Source organism: Pseudonaja textilis, chromosome 15 (assembly GCF_049901715.1).
Source record: "Pseudonaja textilis isolate UNSWEBS1 chromosome 15, rPseTex1.2, whole genome shotgun sequence".
NCBI classification, from domain to species: domain Eukaryota; kingdom Metazoa; phylum Chordata; class Lepidosauria; order Squamata; family Elapidae; genus Pseudonaja; species Pseudonaja textilis.
The window spans coordinates 12,719,857-12,739,604 of record NC_142004.1 but is presented as its reverse complement, the minus strand read 5'-3'; the positions used below and the strand labels follow the sequence as shown (position 1 = coordinate 12,739,604).

Genomic DNA, 19,748 nt, shown 5'->3' with positions numbered 1-19,748 from the left:
AAACTGGGTGGGTGAGTGGGGGCCACTCAGAGTTCTTGGCAGCCACATATAGTCCCAGTTCCTTTTTGTATTCCTCCCCCTCCTGCCCCATAAACTGTGGTGCCAAAATTCTGCTGCAAACTATCAAACGGAAGCCGTGCAAGTTTCCCAGGCAAATATTGGTCGTGGCTGAGTTGGGGATGGTGGTGGAGAAAGCAAAAAATGCAGGAGCCACTTTAGAAAAAGGGGGAAAGGATTCAAAACCGGAGACCAGGTTGCAGTTGTTCTGTCCCTGTTCCACGGCTCCATTCCTCAGTCTAGGAAAGCTAGCCATGAAAAAGGGCCCCTCTCTCCATCACCCGAAATCTCACCTTGTCCCTGTTCTGAGACCCAGAAAGCAGGATTCCTTTGTCAATTTTCTTCGTCAGAATAGCTTATGCCCAGATTTATAATGAGCCCCCCCCCCCCGGCTGTCAAATGTCAAGATAGCCACCATGATTGGGCAGCCAAAGTTCCCCCCCAACGTCCGTTTTACACCCGGGGCCAACTGAACGGTCCCCATCTTGGCTTGATGCTCCTCCCATCCTCAGCCCCCCGACACGGAACGGGACCCCTCGCTGCAGCCCAGGCACCACGATCAACTCACTGCAGGATAATTCACCGTGGGACAATTTAACCGTTCCATTTAATTATTTCAAATGATTTTAATCATTTTCATTTTTATCATTCGCATTTCATTCTGTCCCTCCTTTTGCATCCTTTCTTTAGTTAATACTATAAATAATAATTCCACCGTTTCTTCGAGCTAGTTTAACTCTTGTGCCACAGTGAGAGTCAACCTGCGGTCATTTGGCCACGGCAAATTGTCATAGACCTCCCCCTCCCACCCAAGACGCCCGATTCAAAATGAAAACATTTTGTTTTTCAGAAGAGGCTGGACAGTCACTTGTCTGAGATGGTAGAGGTTCTCCTGATTGAGCAGTGGGCTGGACTAGAAGACCTCCAAGGTCCCTTCCAGCCTATTCTATCCAAACCTTTCAAATCTACCTCCTCCCAACCCACAGGGACAGGTTCTCTCCTCCAGGCCGAAGAGAAAAGTGGAGAGTCCTTTGTCAGGCAGAAAGACAAACGTAAAGAGCCCAGTTTAAAGTCACAAGAATAAGGCATTTGTGTTTCAGATGGTCAGGGGGAGCCACAGGAAGAGTAATGTGGTGGCCTAGAGGTGGAGCTCTTGCCTCATAATCAGGAGGCTGGGAGTTCGATCCTAGGTAGAGGCAGATACCTCTCTCTCTGGGCACAACTGAACAAAACTCCACATTGACAACAGGAAGGGCATCCGGCCACTAAACACTCAGTTCCATTCAGTTGCCCAGGCTCCACCCCGCAAGGGATTATGGCAAGGGTCTTCCAACTTGGCAAATTTAAGACTTGTGGACTTCAACTCCCAGAATTCCTGAGCTAACATGACTGGAGGAGGAGGGATTCTGGGAGTTGAAGTCCACAAGTTCTTAAAGCTGTCAATTTTGAAGACCCCTGGATTATGGGGTTGTTAAAAGAAGATGATGAGATGAGAGAGAGCCACAGGAAGTTCCCACTCATGTTTGCTGTTGCTCCAACATGTTTGCTCCACAGGGAGTCGGAATGTGGGAGCTGGAATACATGCCCAGAGTTAACCTCTCTGTGAAGGAGGAGGAAGGCAGCAGATACTCAAGGTGACTTACTCCACGTCTCGCTTGCGGATGGCTCTGCCAGAGCCCATGACGTCAGCCACTTTGGAGACCAGGGGGTCATAGTTCATGCTGGCCACGGCCAGCACCTCGTCACTCCTGGAAGAAAAAACTCAGGGCTCAGAAGTGGAGGTGAAGAGCCACTGCTACCTAGCCAGGGTGCATTTCCCACCAGGCAGGAGGTTCCAGTGGATTCCAAGGGAGTTTTCCCCAGGCGCTTTGCTTTTTTTTTCTTGCACCCAGGTCTGCTGAGTTGACCCAACGAACTGAATGGGATGATATGAATGGAACACAAATGCTGACTAATTATATTCGCATGACCCACTTCATTGGCTCAAGGAACAAGCTAGCAATCCCAGCATCTCTCATGATCCAAAAAGACAAGATGGCTTTTCAAACTCCCTTCTGCAGGTCGAGCTGTCCAGCAGAAACAGACAGACTGCTTTCTTGAGGCAGCTGCTGTGCGTCGTTGGCTTATTTGAAATCTGTGGTCTACCAAGACACCGAGATCCCTCTTGCAAGTACAACTGCTAATCCAGGAACTGCCTATCTTGTTTCTATTTAACTTTGGAACCTGACCCAAATGTGCTTTTTCAAGAGGCCTAAGTGGACAAATCAGCTAAATGTTGGAAATGCCACCAGACACCCGGGTCATATTACCATATGTGGTGGACATGGGTAGAAGCCAAAAAATATTGGACAAAAATACATACGTGGTTGGAGAAGATGATACAACAGCACAGTGATTTGAAACCCGAAATATTTTTGCTGGGGATTTATAGTAAAGAAAATGTATATTTGATTATTTGTGTATTAATTGCAGCTAGAATTGTATTTGCACAAAATTGGAAAAGTGAAGAGATTCCTACAGATGAGAACGTGATTATGAAAATATTAGAACATACAGAAATGAATAGGTCAACACATGCAATTAAAGAGAAGGTACAAACTAAATATTATATGATGTGGGAACTATTTTACCGATGGTTAGAGAATAAATATGAAAGCTAGAAATAAATGATTAGCGAAACATAAAAAATATATTAATAGAATTAAATAAGTTAAGATGATGATTGTTATAGTATTAGATATGTTATGTATATTAATATTAAGTTAAGAGTAGATAAATAATGAATATGGCTGTAAACTTTAATTGTTGTTGCACAAGATATCTGAACCCAGACAATACACTGTTTAATGGATTGTTTGTATGGATTTGGACAGATTTGGATGGATTGTTTGTATTAAAATAAAATTTTAAAAAGTGGACTTGTTTTTTCTTTGAGGACATTTTGCTTCTCATCCAAGAAGCTTTTTCAGCTCTATTATTATTGTTGTTAAACATAAAAATTCAGTGTCCACATAAACAGTATGTTGTCTGGGTACAGTTAATTTTGAGAAATAATAATAGTAATAATAACAATAATACTTTTCACTTGCTTACTTAGTAATAATCATAATAGTATTTGCTTGTCCATTCTAGTGAACCTTCCTTATGTAAATCATTCCCTTATACTTTTAAATTTCTAACTTCAGTTTCTGCTAGTTAACCATTGGTAAAATAAGTCCCATGTTAAAACATATCCAGTTTCTTCCTTCTCCTTAATTTTGAGTGTTCAGCTTCTTCAGCTCTGACAGGACAGTGGGGAATGGAAGGATGGAGTGGAAGAAAAACCAAGCGAGTCCAGTTGCCTCCTGAAAAAGCACCTTTGGGGCAACCAGGACTGAGAATCTCTACAGACTTTTAGCTCTACAATTTGGGATGAAAACCCTTGGAATGGTGTAGGAATTGGAATGGATTTCCAGAGAGGGAAAAATTGCAGACTATAGGAACCATTTGTACCACTCAGGTAACCCCGAGGATACAGATAAACCTCCAAGTGGCCTGAATGACCCTCTAAAAGGATGCAAATGACCAGCTGCCTGCAAGGAACATAAATCCTTCCATTCCCTATCATCCAAGTCAGAGCTGAAGAAGCTTCTGGAATGAGAAGTGAAACATCTTCAAAAGAAAAACCAAGAAAGTCCAGTTGCCTCCTGAAAAAGCTCCTTTGGGACAACCAGGACCTGGAGGACGGAGGATCTCTGCAGACTTTGGGAACCTGACATTTCTCACCCCTGAACAAGGAGGCTGAACAGGATGCAGCCCAATATTCAAGTCAATCAAAATTCCTTTGACCTTTGGAAGCCTGGAATGGTCCTTGGTGACCTTCTTCAAAAATGTTTTTTTTTTAGTACCATGTTTCTCAACCTTAACAATGCGGGATGATCTTCCATCTCAGAATTCCCTAGCCAGCTATGCAGGCAGGAGAATTCTGGGAGTCGAAATCCACCCATCTTAAAATTGCCAAAGTTGAGAAACACTGTAAATCTGGAGTTTCGTGGCCAAGATAATAAAATAAAATACAATAAAAACTTCTATTATTCTTGGAAGCCAAAATCAATTGCACAGATTCAGCCAGCTTCTGTAACATCAATACACAAGCAGCTGTATTTGCTTATCACAAACTAAGTATAATTTTGCAACACACCATCATGGTGGTTTTTAAATTAAAGCTTTTCATGGGCACTTACTTAGTGTAAAAGGCTACAAATTTAAGTTCGTCTAGGTCTCCCCGAATAATCACATCATCAAATCCTTCTCCATGACCTAGAAAAGAAAACCAACGTGTATCTGTAGGAAGCACTAAGTTTCTTTTTCCTATGTTAATCTATGTTAGTCTGACATCTTTAACATATTTTTACACTTTAAAAAGTGTAAAAATATGTTATAAGACACTAATTAATGCTGCACATGCATAAATATATTTAGAGCATTTTGAAATAAATACACATTTTTAAAATGTATTTCACCATATTTTTATGGAGCACTGCATTGCAATGTGGAGAAAACAAGGAGAATTTTGCTGCGAAGTGCAGGTAAGCCGACAAGGTGCAGAGTTCGCTCCCTTCTGATCAAGAGTGGAGAAGAAGACATTTTATGGCACCCTAAATTTGATGCTTTCTCCAGCCTTTCAAATCTGGGCTTAATTTCGTAGCACGAAGTGTCCATAGATACAAGACTTCTGCATTTCTTCCACGCTTTCTGAGGAAGAAACATGATATCTGTGGATTTTGCCAATCTGCCTGAGTGGATTCTTTTTTAAAATTTTATTTATCCAACGTATATGGCCCCTCCACCTTAATGAGTGACTCTCTGGGCAGCAAACAGAATGTAATAAAAACAATAACGAACATTACAAGAGTTAAAATACAATCTACGTACCGGAGAACATCAAAGAGCTCCCCACCTCCCCAAACCAGAAAGGCAACCGAGAAGCAGGTCTCGGCACACTGTCTAATCCTAAACTTTTCTTCCCTCACCTGCATAGCGAATACTTTTGCCAAACATGGCAGTCCACAGGTAAGGGACGGTGCTGATTTCGGTCCCATAGGCCAGCATGTTCAGTGCTGCTATGCGCCCTGGGATGCAATAGAGAATGTAACAGAGAAAGTCAACCAGGCATATGAATTAGGGCCTTTAGAGCAACATCACACAAGTGCGCTTGTTCATTATTCAAATGGTGTAAGCCAGCGTTTCTCAACCTTGGCAACTTTAAGATGGGGGGGGGCTCCAACTCCCAAATTCCCCCGCCTGGGGCAGAATCCCTCCCCTCTCTATGCCCCGCTGCTCCTTGTGGTCAGAAGGGTGGGGGGAGAATCAGCATCATTGGGTTCAGGCCAGTGGTGGGATTCAATTTTTTTTACCAGTTTGGTGGGCGTGGCTTGGCTTGGTGGGCGTGGCAGGGGAGAGGTACTGCAAAATCCCCCTTCCCTCCCCACCCCACTAACCTGCTTTCCAGCTCCGTTCTCCTGGGCAGGGCAACCAAAGGAGACCCAGCCAATCAGATGGGACTCAATGGGAGGCAGGGAATATATGGGGTTGGCGGGGCCAGTCAGAGGCGGGATTTGCTGGTTCTCCGAACTACTCAAAATGCCCACTACTGGTTCTCCAGAACCAGTCAGAACCGGCTGAATCCCACCTCTGATTCAGGGGGCCCCTCGTGCCCCCCGCCCCGATATGTTGACTGCCCTAAACTACATGGAAGAACCAAGACTGACTGCAGCTACCTGCACCGTTTGCGAAGGGCTTCCCAGGACTTCCAGGGGGGAAACTGAGACTTCACTTCCAGGACAGCAACACCCACCGTGCATGTGAGCCATCTGCCAGTGCGGAACGTTGGTCTTCTTGTGGTTCCTCAGCGCCAAAGGAAAGACCACTGCGTCGCCTGCAGCGAAAACTCCTGGAATGTTGGTCTGCATCATCTGGAAGGGAGAGAAAAGTGCTGTTGGCGGGGGTGGCTTGCAAGGGGGCGGGGAAGGGTCCATTGTAGGAGGAAAGAGGGAGGGAGGGAGGGAAGGAAAGAGGGAAGGAGGGAAGGAAGGAAAGAGGGAGGGAGAGAAGGAAGGAAGGAAGGAGGGAGGGAGGCAGGGAAGGAAGAGAGGGAGGGAGGGAGGAAGGAAAGAGGAAGAGAAAGAAGGAAGGAAGGAAAGGAAGGAAGGAAGGAAGGAAGGAAGGAAGGAAGGAGGGAGAGAGGGAAGGAGGGAGGGAGGAAGGAAGGAAAGAGGAAGAGAAGGAAGGAAGGAAGGAAGGAAGGAAGGAAGGAAGGAAGGAAGGAAGGAAGGAAGGAAGGAAGGGGCAAAAAGGAAGGAAAGCGAGGAGGGAAGAAAGAGGACTATAAGACTTCTGCATTTCTTCCACACTTTCTAAGGAAGAAGTGTGATAGCTGTGGATTTTGCCAATCTGACTGAGTGGATTCTTTTTTAAAAATATGTATTTATCCAATATATATGGCCCCTCCACCTTAATGAGTGACTCTCTGGGCAGCAAACAGAATGAAATAAAAACAATAATGAACATTACAAGAATTAACAGAAGGAAAGAAGGGAGGGAAGGAAGGAAGGAGGGCTAGAAGGACAGGAGGGAGGGAAGGAAGGAACGAAGGAGGCAAGAAAGGAGCAAAAGAAAGGAGGGAGGGAAGGAGGGGGGGAGATGGATGCACTATCAATAGATCGGTTCAAAAGACAGCCAAAGCAAGCAGACTGAATCCTTTCCTTAACTTTTTCAGTAGCAAATAGGACTATTTGTCCGACCTCTTTTAAAAAATGCAGCAAGTCAAGGGATCACTCCAGGTCGAGATGCTGAGGAATACCTGCAAGTTTCTTTAGGTTCTTCTCCACAGCCTGCATGATTTAATTTTTATACCCGTCGCATCCTGAGAGTTTGGGTTGAGTTTTTAACGGACAGCCCTATGACGCTTCCTGGTTTTCAGCTGCACAAGGGAAGCAAATAACTAAGAAAGGGTTTGGTTCTGACTGAAGCAAGCCGAGCTGCCTTGTCCCTGGGCAACTATGGGCAGTGAGAAAGGTAACCCAGCCCTGCTCTGGAAAGAACACAGGGAGCCTGGCTTGGGAGGAAAGGCTGGGGAACTTGCAAAGAGGCTGCTTTCCTCGGGCAAGGCGTATAGCCCTCCCACATCTCCCCACCTCCTCCGCCCCTTGTTATCAGCAAAGGAGGGTTACGTATTAATGAGGATTAACATTATTGGAGACGCCTGCTAAGACAAAAGAGGAAAATAATTATCTGGTTGGGGTTAGAACTGGAGGTTTGTTACCTTGCAGCTCACAAAAGTAAATAGGAAGATTAGTTGGTCTGGGCAGCCTCTCTTCCAAGGACTAATTAAACATGTGGGTCAATCCCAGGACAGATATAAATGGATAGTTTCCAGCCTCTGGGCACTGCTGTGTTTTCCACAACTGCGTAGCTTGAATTGCATTTTTATATGACTTTAAACGGATCTGCTGCTAATTTCTTCAAAAACCGAAGCTCGGCGGCAGTGGGGTCTTTGGGAAAGAATAGAATGGAATAGGGAATAGGGAATAGGGAATAGGGAATAGAATAGAATAGAATAGAATAGAATAGAATAGAATAGAATGGAAGGGACTTTGTAGGTCATCTAGTCCAACCCTCTACTTAGGCAGGAAATCTTGTACCATTTCAGACAAATGGTTATCCAATCTTAAAAAATTCCAGTGTTGGAGAATGTATAACTTCTGGAGGCATGTTGTTCCACTGGTTAATTGTCCTATCAGGAAATTTCTCCTTAGTTCCAGGTTGCTTCTCTCCTTGATTAGCTTCCACCCATTGCTCCTTGTCCTGCCCTCAGGTGTTTTGGAGAATAGCTTGACCCCCTCAGCTTTGGGGCAGCCCCTGAGATACTGGAAGACAGCTATCTTGTCTCCTGTAGTCCTTTTCATCAAACTAGAGATATCCAATTCTTCTAGCAACCATTCTTCGTATGTTTTAGCCTCCAGTCCCCTAATCATCTTTCTTGCTCTTCTCCACACTCTTTCCAGAATCTCAACGTCTTTTTTACATCATGGTGACCAAAACCGGATGCCGTATTCCAAGTGTGGCCTTACCAAGGCCTTATAAAGTGGTATTAACACTTCGCATGATCTTGATTCCATCCCTCTGTTTATGCAGCCTCGAACTGGGTTGGCTTTTTTGGCAGCTGCAGCACACGGCTGGCTCATATTTAAGTGATTGTCCCATTTGGACTCTGAGATTCCCCTCACAGTATCACTTAGTGGTATTGGCTTCTGCACAGCACATGGGCCAAGAAGTGAATATTCACACAACAACAATATTGTTTTATCAGTGGTCGAAGGCTGAGTTAGGAAATAACCTTGATACCCATGGATGGGTGACCAGGTAAGTATCATAGAACCCTCAGCCTAGAAGGTACCTTGGAGGTCTTCTAGTCCAACCCTTCAAGGGAGGGGGCCTTATTGTATCCTGGAGAAATGGCTGTCCAGTCTTTTCTCAAAGATCTCCAGTGAGAAAAGATTGGGCAGCCATTGGACATTGGAGAGGATCTTCCTGGCCACATAAGCTCCCCAGTGGAAGAGGCTGCTACCTGTTGGGTGAAGTCTCCTTCGTTGGGGTTTTCAAGCAGAGTGTGGGCTCTCTGGGGAATTCTGGGAGGTGAAGTCCATAGGGCTGTAAAGTTGCCAAGGTTGGAGATCCCTTCTTAGTAGATCCCAAAAAAAGGATCACGTTAACAAAAAGTTGGGGCATTGATCACACAGCTGCAGCCCCAACCTGAAGAAGGGCCCCCTTTCAGTCCTCCCAGCTGAGTTGGAGAGTGCGGTCTCTTCTCCCAGTACACGCACGCACACACACACACACACACACACACACACACACACACACATACACGCGCGCTTCTACTCAGATACTTTCAAATGGAGAGAAAAGAGATCCACACAGAACAAAACCAGCTCAAGATTTGAGTCAGGAAATAATCAGGGATTAAATTTTACTTTAAAATTTGGGATGGATGGATGGATGGATGGAGGGAGGGAGGGATACCCACTCATCTTGCCTGAAACACTTCCACGGGGTGGAACTGTGGGTTCCTTGGTGCTCTTTAGGTTTGGTGGTTTGCGCACCCCACTCTCCCTCGCACTGTTGAAGTTCCCTAGTGGGGCACTGCAACATCTGCAGGCAAAGCACCCAGCAACTGGGAGGTTGTTATTTGATTATTTTTGATTATTTTTATTTCTTCTACCTTGTATTTTTATTTTCTGTAAGCTGCCTAGTCACTGGGAGCAAGTAGGCAGCTATATAAATTTGAACGAATTGGATGGATGGATGGATGAATTGAATGAATGCAGAGATGGTATTCAGCAGGTTCTGCCCTGTTCTGGAGAACCGGTATCAGAAATTTTGAGTAGTCCGGAGAACCGGCAAATCCCACCTCTGACTGGCCCTGCGCCCCTCTATTCCCTGCCTCCCATTGAGTCCCAACTGATCGGCTGGGTCTCCTTTGGTTGTCCTGCACAGGAGAACAGAGCTGGAAAGCAGGTTAGTGGGGTGGGGAGGGAATGGGGATTTTGCAACCTCCTTCCCCTGCCATGCCCACCAAGCCACGCCCACCAAGCCACGCCCACAGAAACAGTAGTAAAAATGTTTGAATCCCACCACTGAATGAATGGATGGGTGGATGAATTGAATGGATGATGGATGGATTGGATGGATGGATGGATGGATTGAATGAATGGATGGATAGATAGATGGATGGATGAATTGAATGGATGGATGGATGGATGAATTGGATGGATGGATGGATTGAATGGATGGATGGATGGAATAAATGGATAGATGGATGGATGGATGGATGGATGGATGGATGGATGGATGGATGAATTGAATGAATGAATGAATGGATGAATGAATGAATTGAATTGATGGATGGATGGATGGATGGATGAATTGAATGGATGGATGGATGGATGGATGGATGGATGGATGGATGAATGGATGGATGATTTGAATGGATGGATGCATGCATTGAATGAATGAATGGATGGATGGATGGATGAATTGAATGGATGGATGGATGGAGGAATTGAATGAATGGATGCATGAACTGAATGGATGGATGGATGGATGCATGAATTGAATGAATGGATGGATGGATGGATGGATGCATGAATTGAATGAATGGATGGATGGATGGATGGATGGATGGATGGATGGATGAATTGAATGGATGGATGGATGGAGGAATTGAATTGGATGGATGGATGAATTGAATGGATGGATGGATGAATTGAATGGATGGATGGATGGATGGATGAGTGAATGTCCAATGCTTGGTCAACCCCCCCACCCCCCCACCTCCTCCCTGGCTGGCCTGTTTGGATGCTTCTACAGTACCTTGTTCACCACGATGTAACCTTTGGAGTCCAGATGGACCCCGCTCTGCTTCAAAAACCCGGTAGCTGGAGTGGCCCCTGTGCCAAAGAAAAAAGGGGCATTAGCAGTGGGAGGGACTCTTGACCCCCTGCCCCATTTATTTGAACCACAGAAAAGACCATTCCCAAGTGCTAATTGCCCTTGACAAGGCCATCTGCTTTATAAATCATAGAAGGACAGACCGTCTATATAACTGGAGATAATATAAGTTTAAGTCCCCATTAACAATTGTTGTGAGTTTTCCCCTCTCTTCTCCTCCTATTTTCCTTCCATGTTACAGTTTTTTAGCTTATCTTTAGATAGTGATTGTATGGCCTGTAGAACATTCTGGCTTTTTGGTGGAAAATTAAAATTGAAATGCTTTCAATAAATAAATTATAGCCTCTTTCTGCCCTGATACTGATACTGCCTTGCTGACAAAGTCAAACACTTTTTGGGCTCCCTCCATCATGTCAACACTTCTTTCTGACGGTTTCTCATGGCTTCTGAAGACCCCGGTTTCTGTCGTATCAAATAATTATCCTATGCAAGGATTCCTCTGAGTGGTGCAGTGGCCTAGAGGTGAAGTTCTCATCTCACAATCAGGAGTCCGTGAGTTCAATCCTAAGTAAAGGCAAATATTTCTCTCTCTGGGCACAATGAGAATATATCTGCTGAATAAAACTCCGCATTGGTGACAGGAAGGGCATCCAGCCAGTAAAACACTCTGCTAGTTCCATTCAGTTGCCCAGACTCCACCCCCAAGGGATTATGGGGTGATTAAAAGAAGACGAGGATGCAAGGATTTCTCTGTCTTAGATAAAACTTTACTTTCTCATTTTTTTTCTCTTTTCCACAAATGCAAATGTTTTTTCAGACAACAAGTGGGTATTCCGGGTAGTTTTCTTGGAATCAAGATGGTCTTTTGTTTCTCTTCATCTCTGATCTGCCCATTTGGTCTATTGCCTTCATTTTTGTGAACCAGCCGATGTCAACTACCGTATAATCTCTCTTCTGACTCTCCTCACTGAGCCTTGGGACTTACTTCAGGGACAATTTTCTTGGCAATCATAGGGAAGTATTCTGCCACAGCCTCCTTTCCAGCTTAATCCTTGTCCTAGAATCTCCAGGTGGTCCCCCCTCCAAAAATATCTGCAGTGGCTTTTATTTTTTGCAACCTCAGCAAATGTCAGCTAAGTGCTGTCCCCTGGTGGACAAAAAGAGCTGTATGCTTATAATCAGGGCTGTCATTAGGGGAAGCTTTCAAGGAAGGGTCCCCAAAACACCAGGAGCACTCAGGGACATCCCCAGGGGGTTATCCAAAAGCTCAAGATGGCCAAGAGCAACTGTTCAAAGCATGTAGGATGCTTCCTCAGAGGTCGGCTCAAGGGAGGATGAGCTCATTCCTGGCACATAAGGAACTGGGTTAATTAATGTGTCAAGCCCAAAATTGACGTAGCCACTTTATTTAGCCTTATACTCCTTTTCTTTCTTTCTCTTTGCTGGTTATGGGGGGGGAGAGGGGTTTCGGGCTTGCCACATTCCTAAGGTGGGAGAAGGGGAGATAGAGTGAGTTGTTTAGGTGGCTCTTCTTCCTGTGGGAACGAAAACTGGCCCTGCTGAGACCTGGAGGTGGAGACTGATGGACCCCCCCCCCCAAGCACTCCAGAGACCTACCTATGCCGATCACGCAGACGTCCGCCCGGAGAACCTTGCCGCTCTTCAGCACGACCTCCTTCAGCTTTGGAGAAAGGTAAAGGGCAGCCAATTAGAAAAGAATTGGATAGATTTCTTTGACCCAGCCTTGCTTGTCTGTGAAGCCAGAAAGAAAGACAGTGCTGGAGGGAGGAGGCTCCTCACTTCTCCTTGGGTGAGTGGATTCAAACAGGAAGATCCCGGCCACCTTGCAAGTTCTGAAATGTGATAGGTTCCTCCTCCCAGAAGACGCCCAAGGTCCCTTCCAGCTCACTCGTTTTATTGCTGTTTAGCCTCCCCAGAGGGGGCTCTGCCTCTCCTCCCTGCCTGCCTGGGTCCAAAGGGAGTCGCCAGCTGCCTTACGAAGTGCCTCCACAACTGTGGACTTCCTCACTCTGTGTATGGGCAGAATCCTAAGCGCTCAAAATGAGTCCGGATGAAGGCTGGAGGATCTCTGGATCTCGACTGCAAGGGCTGTGGCTGATGGGGCAGGCAGTCATGTCCGGAGGGGGCAGGATGAGGAAGGGCCTTGTTCTTGATGTTCATATTTTTCTTTTATAAACAACCCCCCCCAAAAGTCTCCTCCAAAAGAAACAGGAGGCTGCAGAGATGATGGGAAAACTCTAATGGTTTTTTCTGAGAGCACATGCAACAAAGACAAATTCCTTGTGTCCAATCACACTTGGCCAATAAAGAATTAAATCTATCTATCTATCTATCTATCTATCTATCTATCTATCTATCTATCTATCATGATCCAGGCATCCTGTTACATAGCTCTCAAGGTTTGCCACCTTTGCAAAAAATAAAAAATAAAAATTTCCCCACTCAGCTATTAGTTCCAAAGCTTGCAAAGCGACTGCCCCCATCCCGCATCCAGGCCTGCCCACCACCACCCCGAGATTAGAATGGCCCCCCACTCTAGCCCTCTTCCGGAAGGCCCGGAAGGCCTGAAGGTTCTGCCAGCGGGCCTGGGAAACCCAGAGAGGGATGGGGCCCATCGAACCATCCGATAGCTAGAATGATCTGCTGTAGTGGGGGCGGGAAGTGGGAGTTGGGGTTTTTTCCCCCAAATTTTGTTCTATTGTACTTTACTAATTTATTTGATTCTTTTTTGTTAGTTTGTATTGGTTTTTTTAAAAATATAGTTTTACATTGTGTAAGCCGCCTCAAGTCACCATAGGCGAATAGGTGGCAATATAAATTAAACAAACAAACAAACAAACGAATGAATAATCTCTCCCTGATCAGTTCCCCTCCATTCTGGGCATCCAAGTCTACCTTGCCCTCCTGTTCGCGCAGTTCCGACACTTCGGTCTGCATGTAGAACTTCACTCGGTTGTTTTCAAACATCTGTCCGAAGGGAGAGGAAGGGGAGAGAAGGTCGAAAAACATTCCCCTCAGAAGAAGGCCCGACCCCTCCCCAAACCTGCCCCCTCCAGGCAGCTGCCTTGCCTTCATGATGGCTCGCCCAACCTTCTCTCCAAAAGATTTCCTGAAGGGCACTTCTTCCAGCTCCACCACCGAGACCGAGTGAGCCTTCTCCGAAAGGTAGGCAGCCACCTCCATCCCTGCAGAATGCCAGAGGGGGCAGGAGGGTTAGGAAGACACTGCGAGAAAGACCCCGGACAAGCAGAGAGCCTGCAGGTTTGGTGCCGCACAAAGGCAGAGGTTCTGGCTGCTGAAATGGGTCAAGTTGGGTGAAACGAGGAAAAACAACAACAGCTAAAAACAGAAACCTCTCCATCTTGGACGCAGAGTTTAATTTTCAAGACATATTTAGCCTGTGTTCACACACTGTACTAAACCATGGTTCCTGGGACCATAATTAAGCACACGCTTAGTCCAAACAACTCATTTTATTTCAACGCTGGGAATTATGTTCATTCCCAGCCTGTAATGAGTCCCAAACAGTCCCTCAAGATAAGCACCCACCTTTCTCTCCTTTGAATGGCTGCCAATAAGTAAAATGCCAAATGAACTATAAAAAAATCAACCAAAGTACAAAGTCCGCACAGAGCTTCAAGGATTTATCCGAACAGAGCAAATGACTTTGCTTCCTGCAAAGGTTTCTCTTCCTTTGCACTTCCTTTACACCTTAGGGGAGGGGCAATCACCTCCCAGCCTTACTCCCGAGTCGCCCCTTTTGTCTTAGGTGCTCTTCTAGCAGCCCTGCGCACATGTGCACTGGGAACAGGCTCCCCTGGGTCCTCTGCCTCGCTGCTGCCAGACTCTGGAGGCTCCAAAGGCAGCACCCCACTCCCAGATCGTCCTGGCCCCATCTCTGCATCAGACGCAGGACCCTCATCTGAGTCCTCCCCAGACTTCTGGATTGGCCCATGTTCCTCCCCACTGTCCGACTCTGCTGCTGTCTGCACAGGCTGCTGGCGGACCACAACACATGGTTTCCTTAATCATGATTTGTACAATAAACTACAAGCAGCAGGATCTGCTTTGCATGCCATCAACCATAGATACCATGTTTCCCCGAAAATAGCACTGGGTCTTATATCTTTTTTGGAACAAAAGACCCATTAGGTCTTATTTTCGGGGATGTCTTATTTTGCAGATGCCCATTTGCTCCCTCCCACCTTCTGCTTGCCCGTGGCTGCGACGACTTATAGGGCTTACCAGGGCAGGTGCACTTTTCGCCCAGATGGAGAAATGACAGAGACTCAAAGCTTTTCCTGCTTGCAAATGGGGCACTTTGAAATGCAGCAATTAGCAATTAGGGCTTATTTTCAGGGAAACGTGGTAGTAAACCATGCTACTGCATGCTAAGCTCAGATTAAACAAACCCCATTATGAATCAGCTGAGCTTCCGAGGCTGTATATGCAGCAGCCTTTGCTCACCAAGGAAAGAGGCTCCCACCACCACGGCATTTTTGCCAGTGGCCACTTTGACCACCCTGTTGGCATCTTCCACAGCACGGATGGTGAAGACGTTCTCCACTTCCTTGCCTTTGCAGCTGAGTGTTTTGGGTCTGGAAAGAGAGATTGGAAAGGTCAGGCCGAGATATCCTCTAAAGCAGCGGTCTCCAACCTTAGCAATTTTAAGACTTGTGGACTTTAACTCCCAGATTTCTTTTGGCTTCATGCAAGGAAAGCAGCAGAAGCATCAGAAGTTTTTCTTTCTCTCCCTCAAACTCTGCCAGAAATGAGTCTTTGTGAGACTTGTGGCGCCGGCGCACCCTCTTGGAGCAGGAGGCCTTGCAGGGTCCCAAAGACTCATTTCTGGCAGAGGTTGGGGGAGAGAAAGAAAGACTTCTGCTGCTTTCCTTGCATGCAGCCAAAAGCAGAAGAAGAAAGAAGTGGAAAGAAGCAGCCCAGTGGCCAGGCCAGGCGCGTGGGGTGAGTGGGGCAAGTTCCTCCCCCCTCCGCCCTTTTTCCCCTCCCCTCACTACCTTGTGTGGTTTGCAATGCAAGCGACGCAAGCCTTGTGTTCCCGCAGGGTCTCTGGGTGGTGCAGACTTGTGTTCCCACGCAGCCTGGATTAATTGCTTTGGGGGTGACATTTCTCTGCAGACCACCAGTGGTTCCTGGCCCACTGGTTGGCAACCACTGTATTAGGGAAATCTTCTCAGATTTTGCATCCAGGCCAGACTAGAGAAGGTTCAATGGTATTCAATGGGGAACAGAACTTGCCCTCTTGTGATTACGTAAAGATTCCAGGCTAATTCCCCACTTGACTCCTCCCCCTGGCTCAGCCAGTCTCTGACAAATTTGGGGTGCAAAAAATCCTCCAGCCTAAAAAACAAGACCTCAACACTTGGTGTAAAACCTTCTAGGGGCCACTTACGTGTTTCCTGTTGCCAGCAGCAACTTATTGTACTCCATCTTAAAGCCATCCTTGAAAATAGCCGTCTTGTTCTTGACATCCACTGCTGCCACCTGAAACAGTATGGACAGATCCGTAACAGTAATTTCTTAGCTGTTCTTTTTTTTCCTATCAGAGCAACACACAGCTACAGACTTGTTATGGCTTGTTGGCTGCCGGTCCCTTCAGCAGCTGAATCAGAGGAGGAGGAGGAGGCCTGGGAGTCGGGGTCAGCATCCAGGCAACCTGAGAGGTCTGAGGGGAAAGAGGGAATGGAGTTGGCAGGCAGAGAGAGAGAGGTGGAGCCTGGGCCGGCCGTCAGGCCTCAAATGGAGAATCAACAGCCTGCAGGTCTGGAGGTGGCTGATAAGGAAGAGGAGGAAGAGCCGGGTCCAGTGCCTGACGCATGGATGTGCAGAAGGCAGAGGAGAGGAGAGCAGTGGAAATCTATGGGCCGGTCCTTGGGACGGAAGAGCCACTGCTGCTAGCAAAGACCCCCTCTAGCTCTGGGGATCAAAGGCAGGGGGCGGAGATGAAAAGGTGTAGCAGACAACCATTCCTCTCCCTGCCGGACGGACTTATTAGCCTGCGTTGAGAGAGGAACTTTTTGCCGGGGCTGCTGGCGCTCTTAATAAAGGGATCTTTGAGTTAACTTCAGGGGGTTGTTGTGTTTGGGGAGCTGGGTCAGAACAAGAGTCCACACTGGGGACAGGCTTCAAGGATCCAACTGCATCCATCCTGCCCATTTTAGGAGATGAAACTAGGCCAGGTGATGTGACCTCCCTCCATAGGCACCAGGTTTGGTAAAGCAGTTCTCGAAAGGGTGGGTTAAATCAAACCACCTCTGGATTAATAACAAAGTCCATTTTTGAGTGCACGTGGCTCATAGACTCTCCCTTCACACATCCCTCAAAGAGGGCCAGGCCTTCTTTGAAACTCCTCTCCCCCCCACACACACTCACAGGCAGACCCTCACCTGCATTTCAGTCAGGACCTCAATGTCGTTTGTGCGGAAGAATTCTTTCGGACGCAGAGCAATCTGGTCAGCGTGGGAATCCATTGACTAAAAGCAGAAGTCAATTCCGTTCTTAGTAAAAGTAAAGGTTCCCTTTGCACGTCTGTACTAGTCGTTTCCGGCTCTAGGGAGCGGTGATCATCTCCATTACAAAGCCAAAGAAGAGCCAGCACTGGCCAAAGATGTCTCCGGGGTCATGTAGCCGGCATAACTAAATGCTGAAGGCGCACAGAATGCTGTTCCCTTCCCACCAAAGAGGTCCCTATTTTTCTACTTGCATTTTTTACATGCTTTCGAACTACTTAGTTGGCAGAAGCTGGGACCAGTAACGGGAGCTCACTCCATTACGCTGTGCTAGAGATTCAAACCGCTAAACTGCCGACCTTTCAAGCTCAGTGTCTTAGCCACGGAGCCACCACATCCCTTCAATTCTATTCCTAGATGACTTCCGGTGGCGTTTCCATCAAAGACGGATCAGAGACCGCAATCATGTGCGGCTTTGATCCATGTTTACCTTGTTGGAAGGGTCCCTGTAGGACCGAAACCATCTGACTCACCTTGGATGGGTGGGGGAAGAGGGGGAGATCGCCAGCTGGGTCGAGGGGAGCCACATCTCCCCTCCCTGGCTAGGTATTAACTCCCCTGGAAGACAGGGAAAAATGGCAGTTTAATGGCTGCCCTGAAGATGGAAAGCTGCCAGGACCTAAGTATGCGCTGGAGCAGTGAAGTGATGAGCGACATGTAACCAGAATAAAGAACCTGAATTTTTTTTAAATAACCCCACAAAGCAGAAAGAAAGAGCCCTTGCTTAAGAGTATGACAGCAGCAAATGGAAAATAAGAGGAAAATATAAAGTAAACAAAATTGGATAAAAAAAGGTGCAACTAAATTAGAGATTAAATTTGGGAACAATACATATAATTTGGCATCAATTAGGCATTGGACAAAATGCTGGACTTGCCTGGAATTGACTATATTTAAGAAAGCTAATAGTGGAAATGGTTGAAAATTTACGTTAATATAATTGAAAAGAGAAAAGAAATGTTAGGCATCCCGAAATTATGCGTAGTAATTGATCCCTCCAAGACAAGCATAATCTCCAACTGATTTATTAGGAACAGCTCTGGTACGTCTATGGGAATTTCCAAAACTGAAACTCATTCCCAGCTTGTCTCATAAAGTCCACCCTATCTCCTCCCACTTACTACACTTCATAAATCATGAAAACCAATTCACTGCAGCTGGAATTTTTTAAGGTGACATATTAAATAACCTTGAACTGTTCAACTCCTTCACCCCCCCCTTCATTGTTCACATATATTCTTGTGGCAGCTGAATCTCAGTGTTGACAAGAACTTTAAAAAGTGGAAAGTGATATAGAGTGCCACCTAATGGTTAAAGACTTTTTTCCTTCATGATTTTATGGAAAATCACTGGTCGTATAATTGCTATGAGGTAAAAGAATAATAAAAGAACAAGAACCCCAGAAACTTAAAAGCGGGGGAAGAAATTGTAGTAAGAGGATAAATGAAGGCAATATTCTGGGACTTTGGGGTGTTGATTGTAATAAAGAGGCAGAAGGATTAATAAGGGCAATAGAGACAAAAGGAGACTTTTGGCAAGGATCGCAACAGAAGACTTTGAATTTTAATAACTCAACTGATTTTTTTTTTAAATGGAAGAAATAAGCAAAGACTTTAAGTCGGAATTGCAAACTGTAAGAGGAATGCTGAAAGAAAGAAGGGGATTATTGGACATACTGGCAAAAACAATCATGGCAATGCAGCCCGTAGAAGAACAAAGAAATCTCAGAGAGGAGGAGTTAAAGGGAGAGGAAAGTGACTCAGATGAACATGAAGAACAAGAGATATCGCCAAAAGACATTAAAGGAACTAAAACTATGACATTGATGACAGAGTTAATAAATAAAAGAGAAAACGCTCCCAGGATTAAACACAAGAAGAAGAAATTCTACAAGAAGAAACTTCAAAAAAGAGAAAGGGTGGGGGAAAAGATGGGTGACTGGCAGACGGAAATAAAAAGGAAAGATCGGGAAAACTTAGAAAAGGGAAAACTAGCTAAAACCAAGAGAAATGACAAGGTCAAGAGATTTAGAGATAAGGGTTACATAGGATAAAAAAGGGCGATGCCACATGGGAATGTATTTGGGTATTTTTTTATTAGAAACTTAAAATGGGGAGATTTGAAATTCAAAATGTATTGGGAATTATCCTAAGAGTATTATATAACTATATAAGAGAAAAGTGAAGATGAACTAAGAGATGTCAAGAGGGTTTTATTATTATTAATCTATGTATGTATGTATGTATGTATGTGTGTATGTATATATATATATATATATATATATATATATATATATATATATATATATATATATATATATGGATCTTTGGTTGTTGGGTTTTCTCCTGCGTAAGATTCAAGTATCTAGGCAACGTTTCGATGAAGTCTCATTCATCATCTTCAGGCTTCTGTCTCCGGCTCTGTGCTTCTCAGAGTAATGTGAGATTGCAGCTGCTTCCTCCTTTTAACTGCCAGTGGGGTGGGACTTGATTGGGTGGGGGCTTGGCTGTGTTCTGATTGGGTGGGGTGTGTTCTCATTGGTAGGGGTTTGGCTGTGTTCTGATTGGTTGGGGGTTAGCCGTGTTCTGATTGGTTGGAGCGTGTTCTGTTCAGGTGGGGGCTTGGTTGTGCTCAGGTTAGTCTTAGTTG

At 45.7% G+C, this 19,748-nt stretch overlaps 1 protein-coding gene across 4 annotated transcripts in view; it reads right to left on the bottom strand.

Moving 5' to 3' along the window:
• The window catches only part of AIFM3 (AIF family member 3), a 59,586-nt gene that overhangs the window by 2,542 nt on the left and 37,296 nt on the right, over nt 1–19,748 (bottom strand). For all 4 annotated transcript variants that reach the window (XM_087913587.1, XM_087913586.1, XM_087913588.1 and 1 more), the window contains 11 exons: nt 16,977–17,063; nt 15,983–16,074; nt 15,037–15,167; nt 13,639–13,754; nt 13,465–13,536; nt 12,166–12,229; nt 10,471–10,547; nt 5,894–6,011; nt 5,070–5,168; nt 4,281–4,356; nt 1,701–1,805 (listed from right to left, as the gene is read on the bottom strand). In XM_087913587.1, coding sequence (XP_087769713.1) covers nt 1,701–1,805; nt 4,281–4,356; nt 5,070–5,168; nt 5,894–6,011; nt 10,471–10,547; nt 12,166–12,229; nt 13,465–13,536; nt 13,639–13,754; nt 15,037–15,167; nt 15,983–16,074; nt 16,977–17,063 — 1,037 coding nt within the window. The remainder of the gene's footprint in view (nt 1–1,700; nt 1,806–4,280; nt 4,357–5,069; nt 5,169–5,893; nt 6,012–10,470; nt 10,548–12,165; nt 12,230–13,464; nt 13,537–13,638; nt 13,755–15,036; nt 15,168–15,982; nt 16,075–16,976; nt 17,064–19,748) is intronic.